At 38.8% G+C, this 19364-nt stretch overlaps 1 protein-coding gene and 1 pseudogene across 2 annotated transcripts in view; both read left to right on the top strand.

The window, feature by feature from the left end:
• Positions 1-1241: 1241 nt before the first annotated feature.
• On the top strand, positions 1242-1672 carry LOC113925515 (annotated as a pseudogene).
• A 2320-nt stretch (positions 1673-3992) lies between these two features.
• The window catches only part of ARSJ (arylsulfatase family member J), a 78586-nt gene continuing 63214 nt past the window's right edge, over positions 3993-19364 (top strand). The window contains exons 1-2 of one of the 2 annotated variants that reach the window (XM_027600689.2): positions 3993-4469; positions 5056-5206. In XM_027600689.2, the coding sequence (XP_027456490.1) occupies positions 4319-4469; positions 5056-5206 (302 nt within the window). In that variant the 5' untranslated portion in view covers positions 3993-4318. Of the gene's footprint in view, positions 5207-19364 lie in introns of both variants that reach the window. The other variant, XM_027600688.2, reaches the window with a different exon arrangement.

Raw genomic sequence — 19364 nt, 5'->3', positions numbered from 1 at the left:
CTTTGTTGCTTCTATGTCTGTAAATCCATCCCAGAAAGGACCTTAATATGATTTACTTAAGTATTTTTTCATGTTATGTCCTGCACAAAGGACCTCATCACTCCTAATGCCCTCAAATCAAGTTCCAGCCCTTTATAACTTTTCAAAGCTTCTCAATATCTGGTGTAATCTGAATTTCCTAACATCGTATACGAGTCTCTCCCAGTCCAAATGTGTCTCAGCCAGTTGGTCTTCTCTTTCCTTTCACCTGAAATGCCTTCCTGTAACTTCCTCTCTTCTTTCCCAAATTTTGATTGCCCTTTAAGGCATAGTTTCAGTCCCACCTCCTGATTAAGCCTCATCTGAATAATCAGTCCACACTGATTTCATCTCTAAGCAATTCTATTTCCTCTCTCTCTCTTTACTGAATCAAATAGTACCTTTAATTTTTATGCCATTTCATAACTAGAGGACTGTGTAATATGACTATATCTAAGCTGAAATAAACCTATGGTGTGGTTCCACAGGTGAAGCTGATGCCTGAACACCAGAAATGCTGGCTCTAAAGTCAGGAAAAAAAAAAACAGCTAAGTTATAGAGGGTCTTTAACCTGGGATTTCATGAGGACGCTAAAACTACTGCTTAGAGTGCATGAAACTCAATCCTGTAATGAGAAATGCGAAGTTTATGTGCTTATAATACCAGTGTATGTACAGTAAAGCATAGGGCATTCAAAAGCCTCTGATTTCATTCTCAAGGTATTCCTTGTGGATGTGGGAATAACCATTATCCATTTCCCAGTTTGGCTAGGGCACCCAACCAATGGATTTTCCCTTTGAGTCACATCTCATTTGGTCTGCTGTAGCATGACTATTAGTGTGTCTTGGCTCTTACTACTAATTGCAAATAGTTCTTAGTCTCCCTTAATATTAGTACTGTTTACTCTAGAAATGGCATTTTTAGGGCCAGAATTCTGCCCTTCTATCCTGAATGTGGAGAGCATGCATGCCTTGTGTGAAGATTGGAATTCTCTAACTCTGGCAGCTGTGTTCTCTCTGTGCTGTGTGGCTAGAAAAGATCTTAATGTCCACTTGTGGAGAGATTATATTTTGAAAAACGTGGGTTTTGAAGACAGACAGATTTGCAAGTCTAAGTTTCCTGTAAAAAGGGCATAACAGGTTTTCCTCAGCTGCCACTAAGGCGCTCTGTTCTTCTGCAGAAGCTAAGGCCAGGGTGGGGTGAAGCCCTCACTTCATCCTGTGATGATTACCTTGCCTGGCAGCATCCACTCAGCACTCATCTGCACCAAGGCCTCAGAGCTCGCCTGCTTCTACTCAGCCCTCATCTGTACCAAGGCCTTCATCTGGGAGCTTGCCTGTTTCTACTCAGCCCTCATCCTACACCATGATGAGGTGAGGCTCACAGAGGATAAGAGCCCTGCCTCATTAAAGCAACGGGTGTAAATGTTAAACCTTTCTGGCTGGGCTTGTTTGCAAAGTCTCTTGCCAGTGTCAATATAGGAGCCTCATCGGCAAGGTAGGGGCTAATGGACCTGTCCCAGCAGCTGGTGCCACACCAGCAGAAGGTCCTGCTCCCTCCACCACTGCTGCCCCAGCTGAGAAGAAAGTAGAAGCAAAGAAAAGAAGAATCAGAGGAGTCTGACGATGACATGAACTTTGGTCTTTTTTACTAAACTTCTTCCGTAATCTGTTCAATAAAAAGCTGAACTCTTGAAAAAAAGAAAGGGGGGGTAGATACCAAACAAAATAACATTTCCCTCAGTTTAAAGGTTATTTCCCTGTACCACCTCACCCATTAACCACACCTAGTCTAAGTCAGATTTCTTTGTGTTAAAATTTCTTTTAATTTTGTTCCTTTGCTTCAGAATACTGCAGAATAGTAGGTAACCTCTGGAGTTTGGGGGTGATTCATTGATCAGTGTATCTCTTCTCATCAATGTAAGTTCCACAAGAGCACACACTGTGCCTGATTTAGTTAACCATTACTTTCCCAGCTACTAGCATTAGCCCAGCTCCTCAGATATTTGTTGAATGGAAGAATACCTCAAAAAATTGGTAGGGAAGGAAAAGCGATAAAGTATGTAAAGCACATTATAAATACCATAAGGCATATGTGTGTATATTTATGTGTGTGTATATATATATATATATATACATATAAAATCAGTATATAGAGCACTATGGTTACCACATGGTAAGCCATAAATGTTAACATTATCATTATTTACTCTTGCTTGAAATCTGAACTGAAAAGGACCCTCTTTCTTGCGTAGCAACATGGACTAAGTGCTAAGTCATTGACTATCCCCAACTAAAAGCAGTCGTTAAGTGTCTGCCTTCGGCTCAGGTCATGATCCCAGGGTCCTGGGATCGAGCCCCTCATCAGGCTCCCTGCTCCGTGGGGAGCCTGCTTCTCCCTCTCCCTCTCCCCCTGCTTGTGTTCCCTCTCTGTGTGTCAAATAAATAAATAAAATCTAAAAAAAATAAAAAATAAAAGCAGCTGATTCATCTGAACGTCTTTTGACACTCAAGCACCTCGTTAGGCCTACAAAGCTGGGAGCCTTACCTCAAGTGCTTTCCAATCTCCCAATATTCAGTTCACTCATTACATATTTGGTGATTTACCTTACAGAACTGCCAAGATCATATTTCCAAGTAGGCCTTCTAACACTGCTCATTCCTCCACAGACTAATCAGAATGGCTTCAGGGAAGAAAATAAACTGGTAGAAGGCTACACATGTTAGCAAAATTACCTGTGTGGAGCACACTGCAAGTTTCAAAGGTGCTAAGTTTCCATTTTACAAATGTTTTGCCTAGAAACTAAATGGGAACTTTAGTAACAGAAAGGAATTAAAAATAATGGCTAAATGAAACCTAGATTTATGCTTAGGCAATTGGGAGAATCTGGCTTTTTATGTGCCAGCCCATAGTAGGTGTTCAGTAAATAACTTGAATAAATTTGGGGAAAGAAAAACATGTCTCATTGATTGCCTCCTCTATAGATACCACAAATCCCTTTCCTGACTGAGCAGGGCTTTAAAAACCTGTGACTCTAGTAAAAAGCAGGCATATCTTCCTAGTCAGGACAAGCTTTTACAATAGTTTCACTCCACATAGTTAAAAAAAAAAAAAAAAGTGATGAAGCTCCTGGAACTATTAGATGCGAAATGGTTTCTTTACTGCAGGAGTGCAGACTGGGCTCTCAGTTCTTGAGGGTGAAATGCGTTAACTCCTCTTCACCCCACATTCTTGGCTGGAGACGCCCTGTGCGTAAGTTTGGGGGGAGGTAAGAACAAGGGGACAATTTCAACATCTTCACGTAGGGAGAAGCTCATGAGGAAGTCAGGCTGTCAAGGCCAGCAACAGGGAAAGGAAATTCGATTTAAAAACTTGTAGTCGCGACTGTTTAAAACAAAAAAAAAAAGAGGCGGGGATAAAAAGAGTAGGAAAAATGGGGGGTGGTGGTGGAGGGAAGAGACTAGTAAAGGAAAGCTGGAAGAGGAAGAAAGAGTGTGCTACCCAGTTTGTTGGTTCTCCTGCTCTTCCTCTCTCACTCCCTCCAGCAGCTAGAAAAAGTTCGCAAGCGCAGCATTCGGGATGGGCGAGAGAGCTCTTCATTTACGGACCCACGAAAAGAAGCAGCCGCTTCACCCCTCCCGATCCGCGCCGCCGTCGTCGTTTCCCCCCTCTCCGGATGATGGAGGGCAGCCGGCGAAACCCAGAGAGGAGTTAGCCCTGGCGGACTCCCCTGGATCCCGCAGGGATCGAGGAGCGGCGCGCAGCTTTCTCTGTCCCGCAAAGCCTCCCCTCCCTCCTCCTCCCCGAAAGGAAAAAGGAAAGACTGAACCTCTAAACCAACCTTACCCCTCCCCCTCTTCCTGGAGGAGCTAAAGCCGAAAGTACCGTTCTGTGATTCACCGGACAGAAAAGAGGAAGGCGGCGGCCAAGAACGCCTAGCGCGCAAACTAAGTAAGTTAGCTGACAAAACGCACCCATCTTTCAGCGCCTCGGCCGGGTGCACCAACTCCGCGGAGACCAAGTGGGCTCGGCGTGGAGGGGCCACCGGGGCGGGGACCCCGCTTCGCTCCCCCACGCGCTCCAGCGGCCCAGAGGACTCGGCGCCCGAAGTTCCTGCAGAAAAGGGGTGGTTAGCCGTGGAAAGAAATCAGGAAACTGGGCTTTCCCCCCCTCACTTCGCCGCCTAGTGTCGGGGAGATTGGCAAACGCCTTGGAGAGGACCGGGAGAAATAGCCCTGGAAAAGTGGAGAAAGTGGTCAGGAAGTCGGTCCACTTCAGGCAGCTGTTTATCTGCTAGTGTATGGGCGAGCCGTGGCGGCTCAACCTCCAGTGCTTTCCAGGTGAGGGGACGGCCAGACTGCCGATCCCACCGACCCCCGCGCGCGCGCGCCCGCCGCAACCTCGCTCCTCAACGTCCAGGGCGCTCTGGGCAGAAAAAGCCCCTGCCCAAGGTGATTCTCAATTCCTTACTAGACTCTTCCCCCGAGAACTTTTGGGTGGAGGCATTGACTTTTTTTGGTGGCAGCTGCTCAGGGGAGCGAGGAGGAGGAGAAAGTGAAATTTGAAGGAGAAGAGCGACTCCTTGTTTTTCCGACGTCTCATCACTTCTAGGAAGTTAAAGAAAGTTGTTGGATGTGGTGACAGCCGAGAGGGGCGCAGGACTTCTTTACAGGTGGAGATAGTCCACCGCCTGTTCGGTCGACCCCTCCCGCTTGCATGTGTGCGCCGGCGGCGGCACGCGGTGAGTGGTTCGGCGAGTGGCGTCTCAGCCGCGACCCAAGTGAATGGCCCCCAGGGACTGTGCGGGGCCTCCGCCTCCGCCGCCTCCGCCTCCGCATGCCTGGGTCTGGCCGGGAAGGATGCTAGCCATGGGGGCGCTGGCAGCCTTCTGGGTCCTCAGCCTCCTCACCTACGGTTACCTGTCCTGGGGCCAGGGCTTGGAGGAGGAGGAGGAAGGGACCTTGCGAGCTCAATCTGGAGAGAGACCAGAGCCCAGCACAACGGCCACCTCCCAACCCCATCTCGTTTTCATCCTAGCGGATGATCAGGGATTTAGAGATGTGGGTTACCACGGCTCGGAGATCAAGACTCCCACTCTTGACAAGCTCGCAGCCGAAGGAGTTAAACTGGAGAACTACTATGTCCAGCCTATTTGCACACCGTCCAGAAGTCAGTTTATTACTGGAAAGTAAGTGTTACCACTTTGTATATTTATTCCTTGGAGAAGTCCTAAGTATTTAATTAAGACCCAGCTCCTAATTTAAATGAGTAACAGAAAATATGGGGAACGAGTGAATGAATGAAATGTGGTATTGAGTTATGGTGAGTATCAAATTGGATGCCCTGTTAATGATCTTGAACGTGTCCTCTCTAGTCTAGTCTCATTTTGCTTACTCTCAGAGCCTGCTGTGAAGTGCCCTCCAAGTTTTTAAATGAGATCAGTACTTGTAAAAGTCTCACCTACCAACCACATGTCTCCAGAAGGGGTCTCCTTTTCCAAATCTATTTTGGCTTTTGAGCATGCTCAGATTTGGTTCAGGCCTCACAGTAGAATTCACAATAGCCATCACTGATAAGAAAGACAGATCAAAAATTTTCTGCAACTCTTGGTTTGTTCTTAAATCTAGAATTGAATGATCAAAACCATAGGTTCTCACGGACATAAAAGAGGCCAAGGAAACAGATGGAAAGCAACGTAAAATCAGTGTACAAATGACTCTGTTTGGGTCTTTGGTAGGTAATTTTCTCTGACTGGATCAATAAAGAGGGCCATGTGTGATTACCAAGGCAATTCTCAAGATGCAAGGAAATTCAATGATAAATGTTCAACAGGAGTCAAATTTCATCTGAAGTTTTCTGCTCCTTTCATCTGAAGTCTGGGAATTTTCTTTTTAACTCTAAGAAAAATCAGATTATTTGGATGCTTAAGTAAAGCATTTTTAATTTGTTGTTTTGCTAAGCAGCTAAACCTTCTACTTAAGGCATTCACTCATTTTCATAGTTTATTCTATCCTATTAGAATATAGGTTACTATTACTGATTTGGATGTCCAAAGTCAGCCTGTGCAACTGAGATAGACTAGGAGGTCTAGAGGTCAAGCTACCACTGGACAGAGGTAGAAGAGAAGCCTTAGTGGTTCAGTATATGCATCCTGTGAGTTCAATCTCAGGGAATCCTGCTTCAGTGAAGTTGTTCTTGGCACTGGATCCTCTAAAAGTAGCCACTATCCATTGGAAAAATAAAGATTATTTTGTAAGAATCTCTGTCTTGCAGAGACTTTTGCTTACAGCATGATTTCCACTGCTTAGCAAACTGTCAGAACGTAGCATCTCTGCCAGAAAAGAAAAGAAAAGAAAAAAAATCCCATCCTTTCCTTTCTTGAGAATGAGAGATTTAAAAAAAAGTCTCACTGTACTTCAGAGATAGTTTAAAGGTTATTTGTGGCATCAGAAAGTCAAGGGCATTTGATATTTATAAAGGAGCGGATTTTTGGCTGGAAAATAAGTCCATCTGGTGGCTGCAGGTCAAGTTCTTCATGTCTAATCCCAACCACTCCTGTATTTGGCTTATGAAATAAATGTGTCATAAGAACTCACTGAATCTCTTCAACTAATTTAAAGAATTTAGATTTACTGAGATAGCCAGTGGTAGTTGAAAATATGTACATGAATTATATGAATTTTGTCTTTCACAATAGAGCGTATGCTTTAAGGCTTTTCACCAAATAAGAACATTTAGTTCCTAAACATTATCTTGCATTGATAAAATATCTAGGTTTTATCTTTTAATCTTTATGTTTACTTAATGACATGAAACAGAAATGAAACTAGGGATGCATGGATGGCTCAGTCCTTAAGCGTCTGCCTTCGGCTCAGGTCATGATCCCAGGGTCCTGGGATCGAGCCCTGCATCAGGCTCCCTGCTCAGTGGGAAGCCTGCTTCTCCCTCTCCCACTCCCCCTGCTTGTGTTCCCTCTCTTGCTCTCTCTCTCTCTGTCAAATAAATAAATAAAAATCTTAAAAAAAAAAGAAATGAAGCTAGAAATAATTACTTTTTTCTCTTTTTTTTAATTGAAGATGATATACAATGTTGCATTTGTTTTAGGCATACAACATATTGATTCAACAACTCTATACATTATGCTATGTTCACCAGAGTGTATTTAATTTTTCTCTTTTGTCAAAGGTTGACTCTCTTGTTCTTTCAATGCAATCGAACATCTAATGAAAAGATTTATTCTCCTATTAAAATTTTCTATTCCGTGCGACAAATTGTGTAGCTGTTTTATAGACAAAAAGTTTAAAAAGATACTGTAACTTGATTTAAATGTTTATTTGACTTAAATAGCTGAAGACATTTTCATTTGCAGTTCTCTTTTTAGACTGGAAACTTCCTTTAAATGAACACAAATATAAGAAAGAAAGTAATGATAGAAGCCTGGTTGTGGGCCTAATATTAATGGTGCAGAGCCCAGGGATTATGGTCATTTGTCCTCTCCATGAGCACATGTGTATACTCCCTGGATCTTCTAAAGTAAAACAAAACAAAACAAAACAAAACAAAAACAGAAAGCAATAAAAACCTAACTGTCCTGAATTATTTTAAGTGAAAAATGGGTTATATAAAATATAAGAGGATTCAAATATCTTTTATGAAGAAAGTTAAAATGATTAAAACTGAGGCTACCTTTTTTTCTTTTTTAACAAGCCTCCTTTTATGTTTTGCTGAAGTCAAAATGTCAAAATCTATTCCCCTATACTGCATAAATGTGTAACAAATTCCAGATTGCTTTAATAATTTATATCATACCCATCTGGTAATATTAAATATCAGTTAGACTGTCAGTAAGCATTCACTGTGTACAGATCCCTGTATTGGAGCTCTGAGGAAGAAGTAAGAAGCCTTAATCTCTGGATAGTGGTCTTCAGATTTAAATCTACAAAAATAATCACTCAAAAGCCTAGTTAAAATGCAGATTTCGAGGCCCAACTAGCAATTCAGCTTCAGTAGATGTGGTGTTGAGCCCAGAAGTCAATAGTGATTTAACAAACACTTCAGATTATTCTGATGTTAACAGTATTAATACAAATTAAGGGTGTTATTATTAAGTGCTAACATCCACTGTTCCAGGATAATGCATTTTTATCTCGTTTAATCTTAATAACACTCTATAAGATAGTTGCTGTTGTTATCTTCATTTTATATAGTTATGGCAAAAAATTTCAGGAGAGGTAGTAATGCAGGGGCTCTGTACATGGGACTTTGAGAAACAGCATTGTATGTGTTCAAAGTTGGCCTGGTGATAAAAAAGGTTGATTGAGAAAGTGGCTGTCTATGTTTGATTTATTTCAAAGTAATTTTCTCACCTTTTGTTTTGTTTTTCACAGTTTTACAAATAAAGACATGGATAAATGACATCATTTTTTCTTAAAAGAGAATATAGTGAAGGCTTCAGAAAGAGAATTAAAAGTTTTGCAATATTTAGAGGCGCCAGGGTGTCTCAGTTGGTTAAGTGTCCAACTCTTGGTTTTGACTTAGGTAATGATCTCAGGGTCATGATATCTGGGTTGTGAGATGGAGCCCTGCATTGGGCTCCACACTCAGTGCAGAGTCTGCTTGAGGATTCTGTTTCTCCCTCTGCTCTCCGCCCCCCCCACTCTCTCTCTCAAATAAATAAATCTTGAAAAAAACGTTTTGCAAAATTTAGGCACGCATTTTATGCAGACTTTAAAGTAGGAAAAATCGGCAATCTGAACTGAATTTATATCTTTGGCAATAATTTTGTTTTTTTACTACTTTGTTATTAATTTTTCTACTTGAAGTTACCATGGTGATCATTTTTATAAATGCAAAGGTAACTCAAATGTGTATCTGTAATAGGATATTTGATAAATTAATTGCGTATTAAAGCAACTCCTGCTTCTTGCCGAGGGTAGTCACTCTCCCAACTTCTAACAGCTCAGGTTAATTTTTGCCTTGTGTTTGAACTTTATCTTAATGGAATTATAGAAAATGTACTCTCATGTCTGCCTTCTTTCTCTTAACATTATGCTTGTAAAACTTTTCCATGTTGTTGCCTGTAGATGTAATTCATTCATCCTCATTACTGAACAGTGTTCTTTTGTATAAATATACTACAATTTATTCATCCATTCTGCTGTTGACAGATACTAAGGTGGTTTCCAGTGTTGGGCCATTATGAATAGTGCTGCCGTGAATATGTATTTGTATGTGTTTGTTGATGAACATACAGATATGTTTCTCTTGAATATCTATCAAGAACTTGGATTGCTGGGTTATGGGAATGTGTGTATTCATTTTCTGTAGAGACTGCCCAACAGTTTTGCTAAGTGGTTCCACCAGTTTACGCTCCTACCAATACACACTCTTAGCAGTGTGTGGAGAGTTCTGTTTGTTTCATATCTTTGTCAACGTTTAATATTGTCTTTTTCAACTTAGTCATTCTGGTTGTTATGCACTGGTATACCATTATGGCTTAAATTTGCATTTCTTGAGTGACTAAGGAAGTTGATCACCTTTTTGTATTTTTATGGACTATCTGAATATTCCCTTTTAAGAAGTATCTGTTTACGTCTTTTGTCTATTTTCTCATTAGATGATTGCTCTTCTTTGTTGATTTATGGTAGTTATTTATATATTCTGTTTCTTTGTCAGATATTTGTACTGCAGATGCCTTCTTCCACCCCATGGCTTACTTTTTCACTCTTAATAGTGTTTTTGATGAACAGAAGGTTTTAATTTTATTGTAGTCTAATTAATAATCTTTTTCTTTTTATGTCCTGTTTAAGGTATATTTGACTAAATTAAGATCATGATTTGGTCTTTCTTTCCTAAAAGTTTTATTGTTTTATTTTTATATTTAGATCTATAATTCATCTGAAATTAATTTTCTGTTATGGTGTAAGTCGGGGTTCAAGATTATTCTTTTTCCATGTGTACCTCCATTTGGCCCACACTATTTATTAAAAAGGCCATACGTTCTCCACTACACATCAGTGTCACTTTTTCATAAATCAGAAAAATATAGATGTTTGGGTCTATTTCTGGACTCTATTCTGTTCCATTATTCTGTCTATCCTTGTGCCAATACTACATTCTTAACTATTACAGCTTTATAATACTGATATCTGGAATGTAAGTTCTCTGACTTGTTCTTCAAAATTGCCTTAGTTCTTCTTTAACAGTTCATTCATTTTAAAAATATGGATGTACAAATGCTAAAGGTTGGGAGATTTGGTTTTGGAATATGGAGTAGCTCTTTTCTCAATTATTCTACTCTCTAAGTGAAATAACAAATGAGGTCATTAGCTGAGAATAAAGATCTGGAGGTTTAAAGACCAAAATAGAAAATATTCTTCCAGGAGAATGAGAAAGTGAATTAAGTAGGGAAATGCTGTACAAATACAGGGCACTCAACTGAGCCCACTTGAGATTTGTAGTCATAAATTTAAACAGAGATTGGTCATCGTTTGTTTGTTTTTCTCGTGCCACAGCCCAGTGCTGGTGTGCAGAAGAAGCACCATTGAAGAGGTAGATTTAACTAGATTTGGGGCTTTGCCAAATGAATCAAGTGGGATCATGGACTCTAAATTGGCAAGGAAAAAGGGAAGACATTTAAGGGGTTAATGTTCTCTAAGAAATCACCAGGTCAGTGAATTGACTCTGGCTGGGGTTGAAGTGAGGATATATAATAAGCTTGGAAAGCTAGATAGATACTGGTAGTTGGAGAAGTGTATGCTTGGGGTTAAAATTGTGTGACTAGTACAGTTTTGGGAAATGATAGGGGAATGGGTGCTAAGGTGAGATGGAAGAAAACATCTTTGGAAATGAGGAAGGCATGGTTTAAAGGGCAAGGTATTGGAGATCACCTCAGTGGAAATTGAAATTATTAACAATGAGAGAAGTAGTATTCAAGAGGATGGTGAACTAGGTGCTGGAATCATCAGCTGCTGGAGGTAAGGGGCAGGGCCTGGAACTGGGTGTGTGAAGGAGTCAAATAGGAAAGATAGTCTATAATCTGTTGCCTTGCTTTTCAAGGGAGTTGAGCTTTTAAAAGAAGACAAGAGCCAAAATTGTCTAAAAGTGACAGTGAGGAACTAGGAGGACATTCATCCCTGCTTCAGGCTCTGTGATAATTGGGGTATGAGTAAAAGAACAGCCCCAAGTTGAGAGGATGTCAGCAATCAACTAAAGCAAGAAGGTGGAGAGAAAGTCCAGGAAAGAGAAGTCATAGTAAATTTTGCTGATGTCAGACTTTCAGTAACAGAAGGCTTCTTGGCAAAGGTTAGGGAGTTAGGAATGGAGAGGGATTGGTTGAATCAGAGTAGGGATGTACAGAGACATATAGACATTAGAACCTGAATGAAAGAAGTTACATTGGGAAGATTGGAGTTATAGTGAAAACACAAATGGCGCTGAAAGGCACTGTAGGATTTTCTCCACACAATCTCCTAGGAAATGATAAGTGTTCAGTTTTAATTTTAGTCTCATTCTGGAGATTGAGCTCCTGACCGTTCATCACCAACTACTGCAACCATACTGTGTATAGTCAGGCACAGTCAGGAGCTCTTGGGGCCTCATCTGGTCCAGGAAGATAGGATCCATGTAGGCCTCCTTCCTCTGTAGACTGCAATGGGCTGTACAGGCAGGGAAACATGTCTCACGAGTTTACAAAGTATTGTTTCTAGATATGAAATTGTCGATCAACAATTATGCTAGTGTTGAAAACCCTGAAAAAGTAATTGAATTCTTTCAGTCATTCTCACAGGAGAAAGATTCAAGGAAGCTAAGGAGAGTAGGGTTTGATTATTCCATTTCATAGGCATGTGGGTACACATATACATTTCCCCTCCACTTCTATTGTAAACATAACATCAAGAGTCATGCATGCTTTCTCTTCCATCAACTTCTTTTATCCAAAGCCTAGTTTTAAGTAGTGTTCTACATACTAAGAGTACACAATAAAAATCAGTTGCTAAGAGTTCACTTATTACATTTGTAAATATTTAGTTAATGCATAAACATCTAGAGAAATGTTTATGGTTAGAAGTTTAGAAGAAACAATTTTTTTCCAAGACTCACTTTGGCTTTGGAAAATGAATGTAACAACAAATGAAGAGGGTGGCTTTAAAGCCTCACATATCCATTTCAAAAAGAACAGCTCAATAGAGGAGACCACTCAACAAATAGCTGCCTCTTCCTATTTGACCTCATGGGTTTTTCTGACAGTAGAATCATGGTCAAGTAAACTACTGGCACACTCTTGTGATCAAAGTCCCTAATTTTAAATGAGTCTTTTAAAAAAGATACCCTTTGAAATGAATTTCTATTCAGGTAATCCTGGGTGAGTTTCCTGAGTGGCTGCTCTGAAAGGTGGACATTTATTCAGGTTTGGAGAGTTGAGAACATTTCCTTTCATCCAAATGACCTCTCCCAGAGATCAAAGGTGGGAGAAGCAAAAGACTTAGAGCCCCTGCTTCTAATATGAGCTCAGTATGAAAGCCTCTTTTATTTCAAAGTTTCATTCAGATTTTTTCCTACAGCAATATTCCAGAATTAAATTCACTGTAATCTTTTTCTGTATTTTACTTTGATATAATTAGAGTGTTTTGCAATGTTCTTTTATCATTCTAGATAGTAAACATTCCCGGTAGTGTTACCTCATTGAGACATTCATTCCCCTGTGTGCTCTATTGCAAAAAAGACTTTTTACCTCTAATCATTTACTCCCTCTCTCTTCTGATTCACCCAGCGTATTTGCTTTATTCAAGCATTACTCTCATTATATCACCAGCCCCAGCAAACACCCTCCCGGGTTCAACCCTGACTACCACAGAAGGGGAACAGAAATTAATTTTTACTGACAACCTTATTGTACCAATCACTTTTCCAAACATCTTGTCATTTGATCTTCACACCCACCCTGAAGGTAAAATATTTTTATTATTTTGAAAAATAGTTATGAAATATTTAACAGATGTCTTCCTTTCATGGATAATATATGAAAGTTTTAGAGAAATTATATAAGTTGATCATAGTCACACAGCTTCTAAGTAGCAGAGCCTGTATTTGAACATAAACTTGTGTGGCTTCAGCAAGACCCTTGCTGTTTTCATCACCTTATTCTGCCCGATATGGAAACTGTAAGCACCTTAGTCTAGTCTTTAAAAAAGTTTTTAGCCTTATTTTCCTCTCTCAAGCTTCACGCTCTCCTCCAGCAAAAAAGATGATTCACTGTTTCTTGAGCATGTTCCATACTTCACTTTCTTCCTTCTTTTGCACATACTGTTTCCACTCCTTGGAATTCATGCCCTATCTCTCTTTGCCCAAATGCCAGCCACTCAGGCTCACCACCAAAAAACTGCCTTTCCTGTACAGCTTTACGTGATTCCTTAGCCAGGAATAATTTATTCCAGTGATGACCTTTCATAATTCTTTCTATTACTGTCTTATTATGCATCTCATTCATAGCTGTCACTAAACCTCGTACCTCTGATTTATAATCTCCATAAATCTCACAGTGCTTTGTACTAATAGGCACTAAGTATATATGTGAAGAATGAATGAATGAATGAATGAATGAAGAGATGAATAAATGATTATTTATTTCCCTCTGGCAGGCAATGTGATAGAGCAGAAAGAGCATAGAATTTATAGTGAGGAAATCTGAATTACAGTGCTGATTCAATGAACAAATTCCTGACTGTCTGACCTTGAATAAGTAGTTTAATCTCTAGGACTCCGTGGTTTCACCTGTAAAACAGGAATAATGATATTATTTATATTGCTAAACTTAAATTGATCAATTGAGGTAATATCTGAAAAATGTGAAAACTTTTAAGTATTATAGAACTTTTAAGTAAAAATTCTTTTAAATTTAGAGCTATAGCTCTGTAATTTTTAATCATATACAAACTTTAAAGGAATAGTTTGTTCTTTTAAAAAGTTTTCTGTGATACAGTCATATCTCTTTTCCAATTTCAATCTATTGGTGCAAAGAGTTAAAATTGAATCCCATTTGTTTTAATTTCTATACATAAGTTATTTTCAAATGATATTGTTAGTTCTGAGATGTTCAGGAAGGTGATTAGGGGTATATATATATTTCTTAATTTCTGCACTTGGAAATTGTGCGTATTGTTGTCATCATGCTTGGCAGAATCTGATGGAACCCTGCTAAGCTTGTGACAACTGAAAGCAGATGCATATTTAAACAATGACATTAAGAGTACAACACTAAGTGAGAAGACATGGAAATAGGGTAATGGAAAGGCCAGTGATTAATTAACTTCAAATTCCTCCAATCAACAACAACTTTAAAATTTTACTGCGTATCATTAACATATCTCATTCAGCTTTGAATGCCAGTTCACCCCAGGGACTACCACTCAGTAGGTACTCAGTAAGTTCTTTTGAATTAAGACATTGCTCTTGGCTTCTTGGGAATTGGAATTTGATATGCTCTGTGACCACTATTTCAGTCACCTTCTAAATGACTATGTTGCCTGCAGCATCTGCCCCTAATACTAGGACCTGGGTGAAATTTCAATACGTTCGAAATCATACCACTTCCCTGGTTAAAATCTTTTAGAAACCGACATTACCTATAGGCTAAAGCCCAATTCCTAAGCATTCTATATGAGGACCTTCAAAGTATGGCTTCTGATAAAATTCTGGTGCAATCTCCCAACACATTGCCATTTATACCTTCTCTGGATTATCACTGCCAAGGTACTATGCCTCCCAACCCCCCTGTTTCCATCTAAGCAGGTTTCCCTTTGCTAGAATATCCTTCATTCTCCTCTTTGTTGCATCCCTCCAGACCCTCTCCTACCTTCATCTCCTCTTGCAATCCTTCTCTGATCATTTTCTTACCCTACACCAGGCAGAATCAAGTGTATTCTCCTCTGTTCCTACAGCCTCTCCTCTTTACATTTTTATAATATTTGTAATTATTTATGTACCTATTTCCTCCCAATTCCAAAATGCACAACAATACATTAAACTGTAAACTTCTGTCTTTTTAAAGACTTTATTTATTTATTTATTTATTTATTTATTTATTTATTTAAGGGGAGAGGGGCAGAAGGAGAGGGAGAGGTAGAGACTCTCAAGCAGACTGAGCATGGAGCCCAGTGTGGGGCTGGATCTCATGACCCTGAGATCACAACCTGAGGTGAAACCAAGAGTCAGATGTTTAGCCAAATGAGCCATCCAGGTGCCCCTGCACTGTAAACTAGTCTATTTAAACAAAAACAACATATCCTACTGATTAAAAAGAAGGATTCTGTAAGACAACAGCCATGTAACTTAAGCTATATATGCCTCATTTTCTCATGGGAAATGGCCATGATAATTATAGTACCTACCTCAAAGAGTTTATTGTGAGGGTTAAGTGGGATTATGTACATGGAACATATAGAATAGAGTCTGCCACATAGAAACTTATTTATTTATTTATGTATTTATTTATTTATATAAAATCTTGATCATCTTGGTTATTCTCTTCATGCTGGGCAACTTTAAGCTATCCCACAAATAGTGAATGTTGATAAGCAGACTCTCAATAAATATTTCTTCAATAATTATACTGAATCACCATTGCTAATCAACTGGGATTTGATACTGTATTTCATAGAGTTAGGTGGACATAAATATTTAGATTGGTAGGAACTTTTAACAATTGTTCAAGTATAATTTTAACCTTTATCATGTTCAGCGAAAGCAGCCATGTTAAGTGGAAGTTATTTGAGGAGCAGGGTGCTATGTGGGAAGAACAGTAGGGATAGGGTTGAAGACCTGGGTCTAAACACCAGTTCCCACCTACAGTGAAACCTTAGATAGTTACTTCATGCCTCTGAGTCTCCTCATCAAATGAGAGTAATAGGAGCTAACAGACCATTATTTTCTGGTTTGATTATCCTATTAAATGAGACCATGTTGGTGAAAACATATAGAGTATTGCCTGACATATAATAGATGCTCAATACATTCTAGTTTTAGGTTTAACTGAATTCTGCGGGGCATTTATTTTGAACAGAAAAGGAAAAATCTTTCCAAAGTCTCAACTACACTTTTAAATGTTTTCCAAATTGGGGGTGTGTAGAGCCTTACCAAAAATTGTGACAACACTCACGAACCTTTTGGGTTTACCGTATGTTGGCTTTATACACCTTTTCTTGGGTATGATTATGACAGCCAACACAGTGATAGAACTCTTAGAATTCAAAGGGATATCACATGTGATTTTTTTCCAACTGCCTCATTTTATGACAATGGATAGGAATATTCTTTCCACTGACCAAACAGAATCAATAATAATGCATCTCTATCATAACACCAATACCAATCTACTAAGAACCTGGACCTAGTAGGGAGACGAGCCAGACAATAATCACTAGATTATTGTCCTCTTGCTGAAGAGATATATTAATGTGCTTTTCTCAATCCTTGGTTGTTCTCAGACTTGACTGGAGAGGGTAAGGGAACCAGACAGACCTAGATGAGAAAGAAGCTGAGGAAACTAACTGGACCCTATGGGATTACTGGATTGGTCTATGCACAGTGACCACACAGGCTTTGTGAGCATGGTTTGGCAACATTCAGTGTCCAATAAGGTCCAGCCAAGAGGTACATAGCAGCAGGAACATGAGTGGCAATCAATACTGGATTAAATTCATGCCCACAAATCCAGAATAGGCACTCAAAAATGCCCAGTGATCTTTTTAACTTCCTCTAGTATATGTTCCATTCTTTAGAACTACTATTTCAGAATTTCTCATCTCCTCAAACTGCCAGTATCCTATCATGAGCTCATTACCTGACCTCAAAATTCCATTGACAGAAGCAATAATGAATAATCTATACCACAATATTAACATATACTATAAATTATCTATAATTTTAACATTTTTAATAAATCTGTGATTTATTAGAAAGTTATAAAAAGATTTGCCATAATCTTGGATCTGAGGACCTCAAGAATTTTTTTAATTGTTTTATCAGACTTTAAATAATTATCTTCAGGGTTGAATATTACAAGATTAAAGACTGTATTATATCCTTTGAACATACCAGGTTTTTGCACAGAATAAGGCTATAATAAAAGTACGTGAACTGAGTGTATCAAACTTATCAAATTAAAATTTTTTTAGTTTAGGACACCTGGGTGGCTCAGTTGGTTAAGCTTAGGACTCTTGATTTCAGCTCATGTCATGATCTCGAGCCCCACATCAGGCTCCACGCTGGGCATCAAGCATGTTTAAGATTCTCTGCCTCCCTCTGCCCCTCCCCTCAACATAGGAAAAAAAAATAAAGTTTTGTTAGTTTAGATAATTTTTAACATACTTGAAAATATAAGCTCAAATACTTGAAATCAGTTTTGGTTTTTGTTTTCTTTCTTTTTTTTTTTTTTTTGCTTTGGTTCTAGTTTGGTTGTCTTTCAGTGTTCTGAAGTATAATTTAATAATAAATTTTTCTAACTAAAGGTTTAGTTGAAGATAAAATCTTGGGAGTAGAGATGTAACATTTATTTGGCACTTAACAAGTGTTAAGAAATTATATATATGTATATACATATATAAATAATTCAATATTATATATTCTCTAATTTGTCTATGTATGTATCTTTCTCTCTTCCTATATATATAGACCTCATAACTCAGGGGTAATTATTATTATCCACATTTTATCTATGAAGAAATCAAGCTCACAGAAGTAGAATATCTTGGCCGAGATCCCATAGTAAGTAATGAGGCTAGAACTCCAATCCTAACACTACGATTGTTCTACTACATTACTCAGATGGTTGACAAGATGGGTTTAGTATATCTGCATAGCTACTCTTTAGAGTTAGAGTGGAAATTAATAAATATCTTGTTCAAGTAAAGCCACAACAGGCTAAAATAGGTGTAGCTATTCTAAAAAGCAGAAACATTTTCAAACTGGCTTTCTCATACAATTTGGGCAAATTGGAATAAGTTCTTATTATTCGTTTCATATCTACATTAAGGATGACACTATTATTTTACCTTTCAAAATTTGTAATACTTAAATTGTTAATCAAACTACACTTTCTCATATTGAGATGAAAAAAGAATTTAAGTGGTCCAAAGGGATTTAAAATATAATCCCAGCTCTGTTTTGTTACTGTGTTTTGAAGTAATAGTTGAATACTTCCTATAAAATGTTTTGTTTGAATTTGACTTTGAAAAGTTTTAAGGATTTTTTTCATATGTATTATTGCCCCTAACCTATTAAATATTAACAATTAGACATTTAGAACCGTAAGATGTACGTAATAGTGCAATGTGTAAGAATTACCTGGAGAGCTTGTTAAAGCCTTCATTCCTCTGGACCCCACCCAGAAATTCTGTGTCAGAAGGTCCTGGGTGGGACCTGAGATTCCTCATTTCCGGTAAACAGCCTGGTGATGATGAAGTTGCTGGTCTGGGGACCACAGTGAGTACGGAGTAACACTGCAATACAGTTTTGGTCTCTAAGGCTCCATGACAGTTTATTACCATCTTCTTTCTTTTTTCCCCCACCATTTAACACCCACCATATGCATAAGGCTGTTTAATTTAAATGCCATCCAAGTAGCAAGTGCCGTTAATAATTCATGTGGTTTTCTTTATATCCTCTATAGTTGAAGGCTTGTTTCAGGTTACCTAGATCTGGCTCCTGGAAGAGACAGCTTCTTTATTAATGTGCTTCTGCTCTCCCACAGAATGAATGATAAAAAAGATTCCTATTTTGGGCAAAGCAATTGCCTCAAGAGCAAAAGCAACTGAATTTCTGAGAACTAAATCGTGAAATTAAAGGTGCTAGGAGATACAGATATTTTAGCACATTGTTCTCTTTTAGAACCTTTCTACCACAATGCCAACTTAGAGAAAATGGACATTTATTTTGGGGTCTTGTTTAAATCAATAAATTAAGAATTTGATCTAGGGTGCCTGGGTGGCTCAGTTGGTTAAGCGACTGCCTTTGGCTCAGGTCATGATCCTGGAGTCCCGGGATCGAGTCCCACATCGGGCTTCCTCCTCAGTGGGGAGTCTGCTTCTCCCTCTGACCCTCTTCCCTCTCGTGCTTTCTATCTCTCATTCTCTCTCTCTCAAATAAATAAATAAAATCTTAAAAAAAAAAGAATTTGATCTAGTTTGCATCCGTTTCAGGATGAGTTCAGGTATATCCTGATTTTTTTAAAGTGTTCTAGCTGGTCTGAATTAGCTGAGGAATTCATTGTCATCATTTACCTTTAAATGAAATTAGGTCATTTGGTTTAACAGTCTGAGATTTGCTAAAATAATTCAGTGATTTGGTTT

This window comes from Zalophus californianus, chromosome 2, assembly GCF_009762305.2.
Source record: "Zalophus californianus isolate mZalCal1 chromosome 2, mZalCal1.pri.v2, whole genome shotgun sequence".
Taxonomy (NCBI): Eukaryota; Metazoa; Chordata; class Mammalia; order Carnivora; family Otariidae; genus Zalophus; species Zalophus californianus.
Note: the sequence above shows the minus strand (reverse complement) of the source record. Positions and strands in the feature narration are given on the sequence as shown.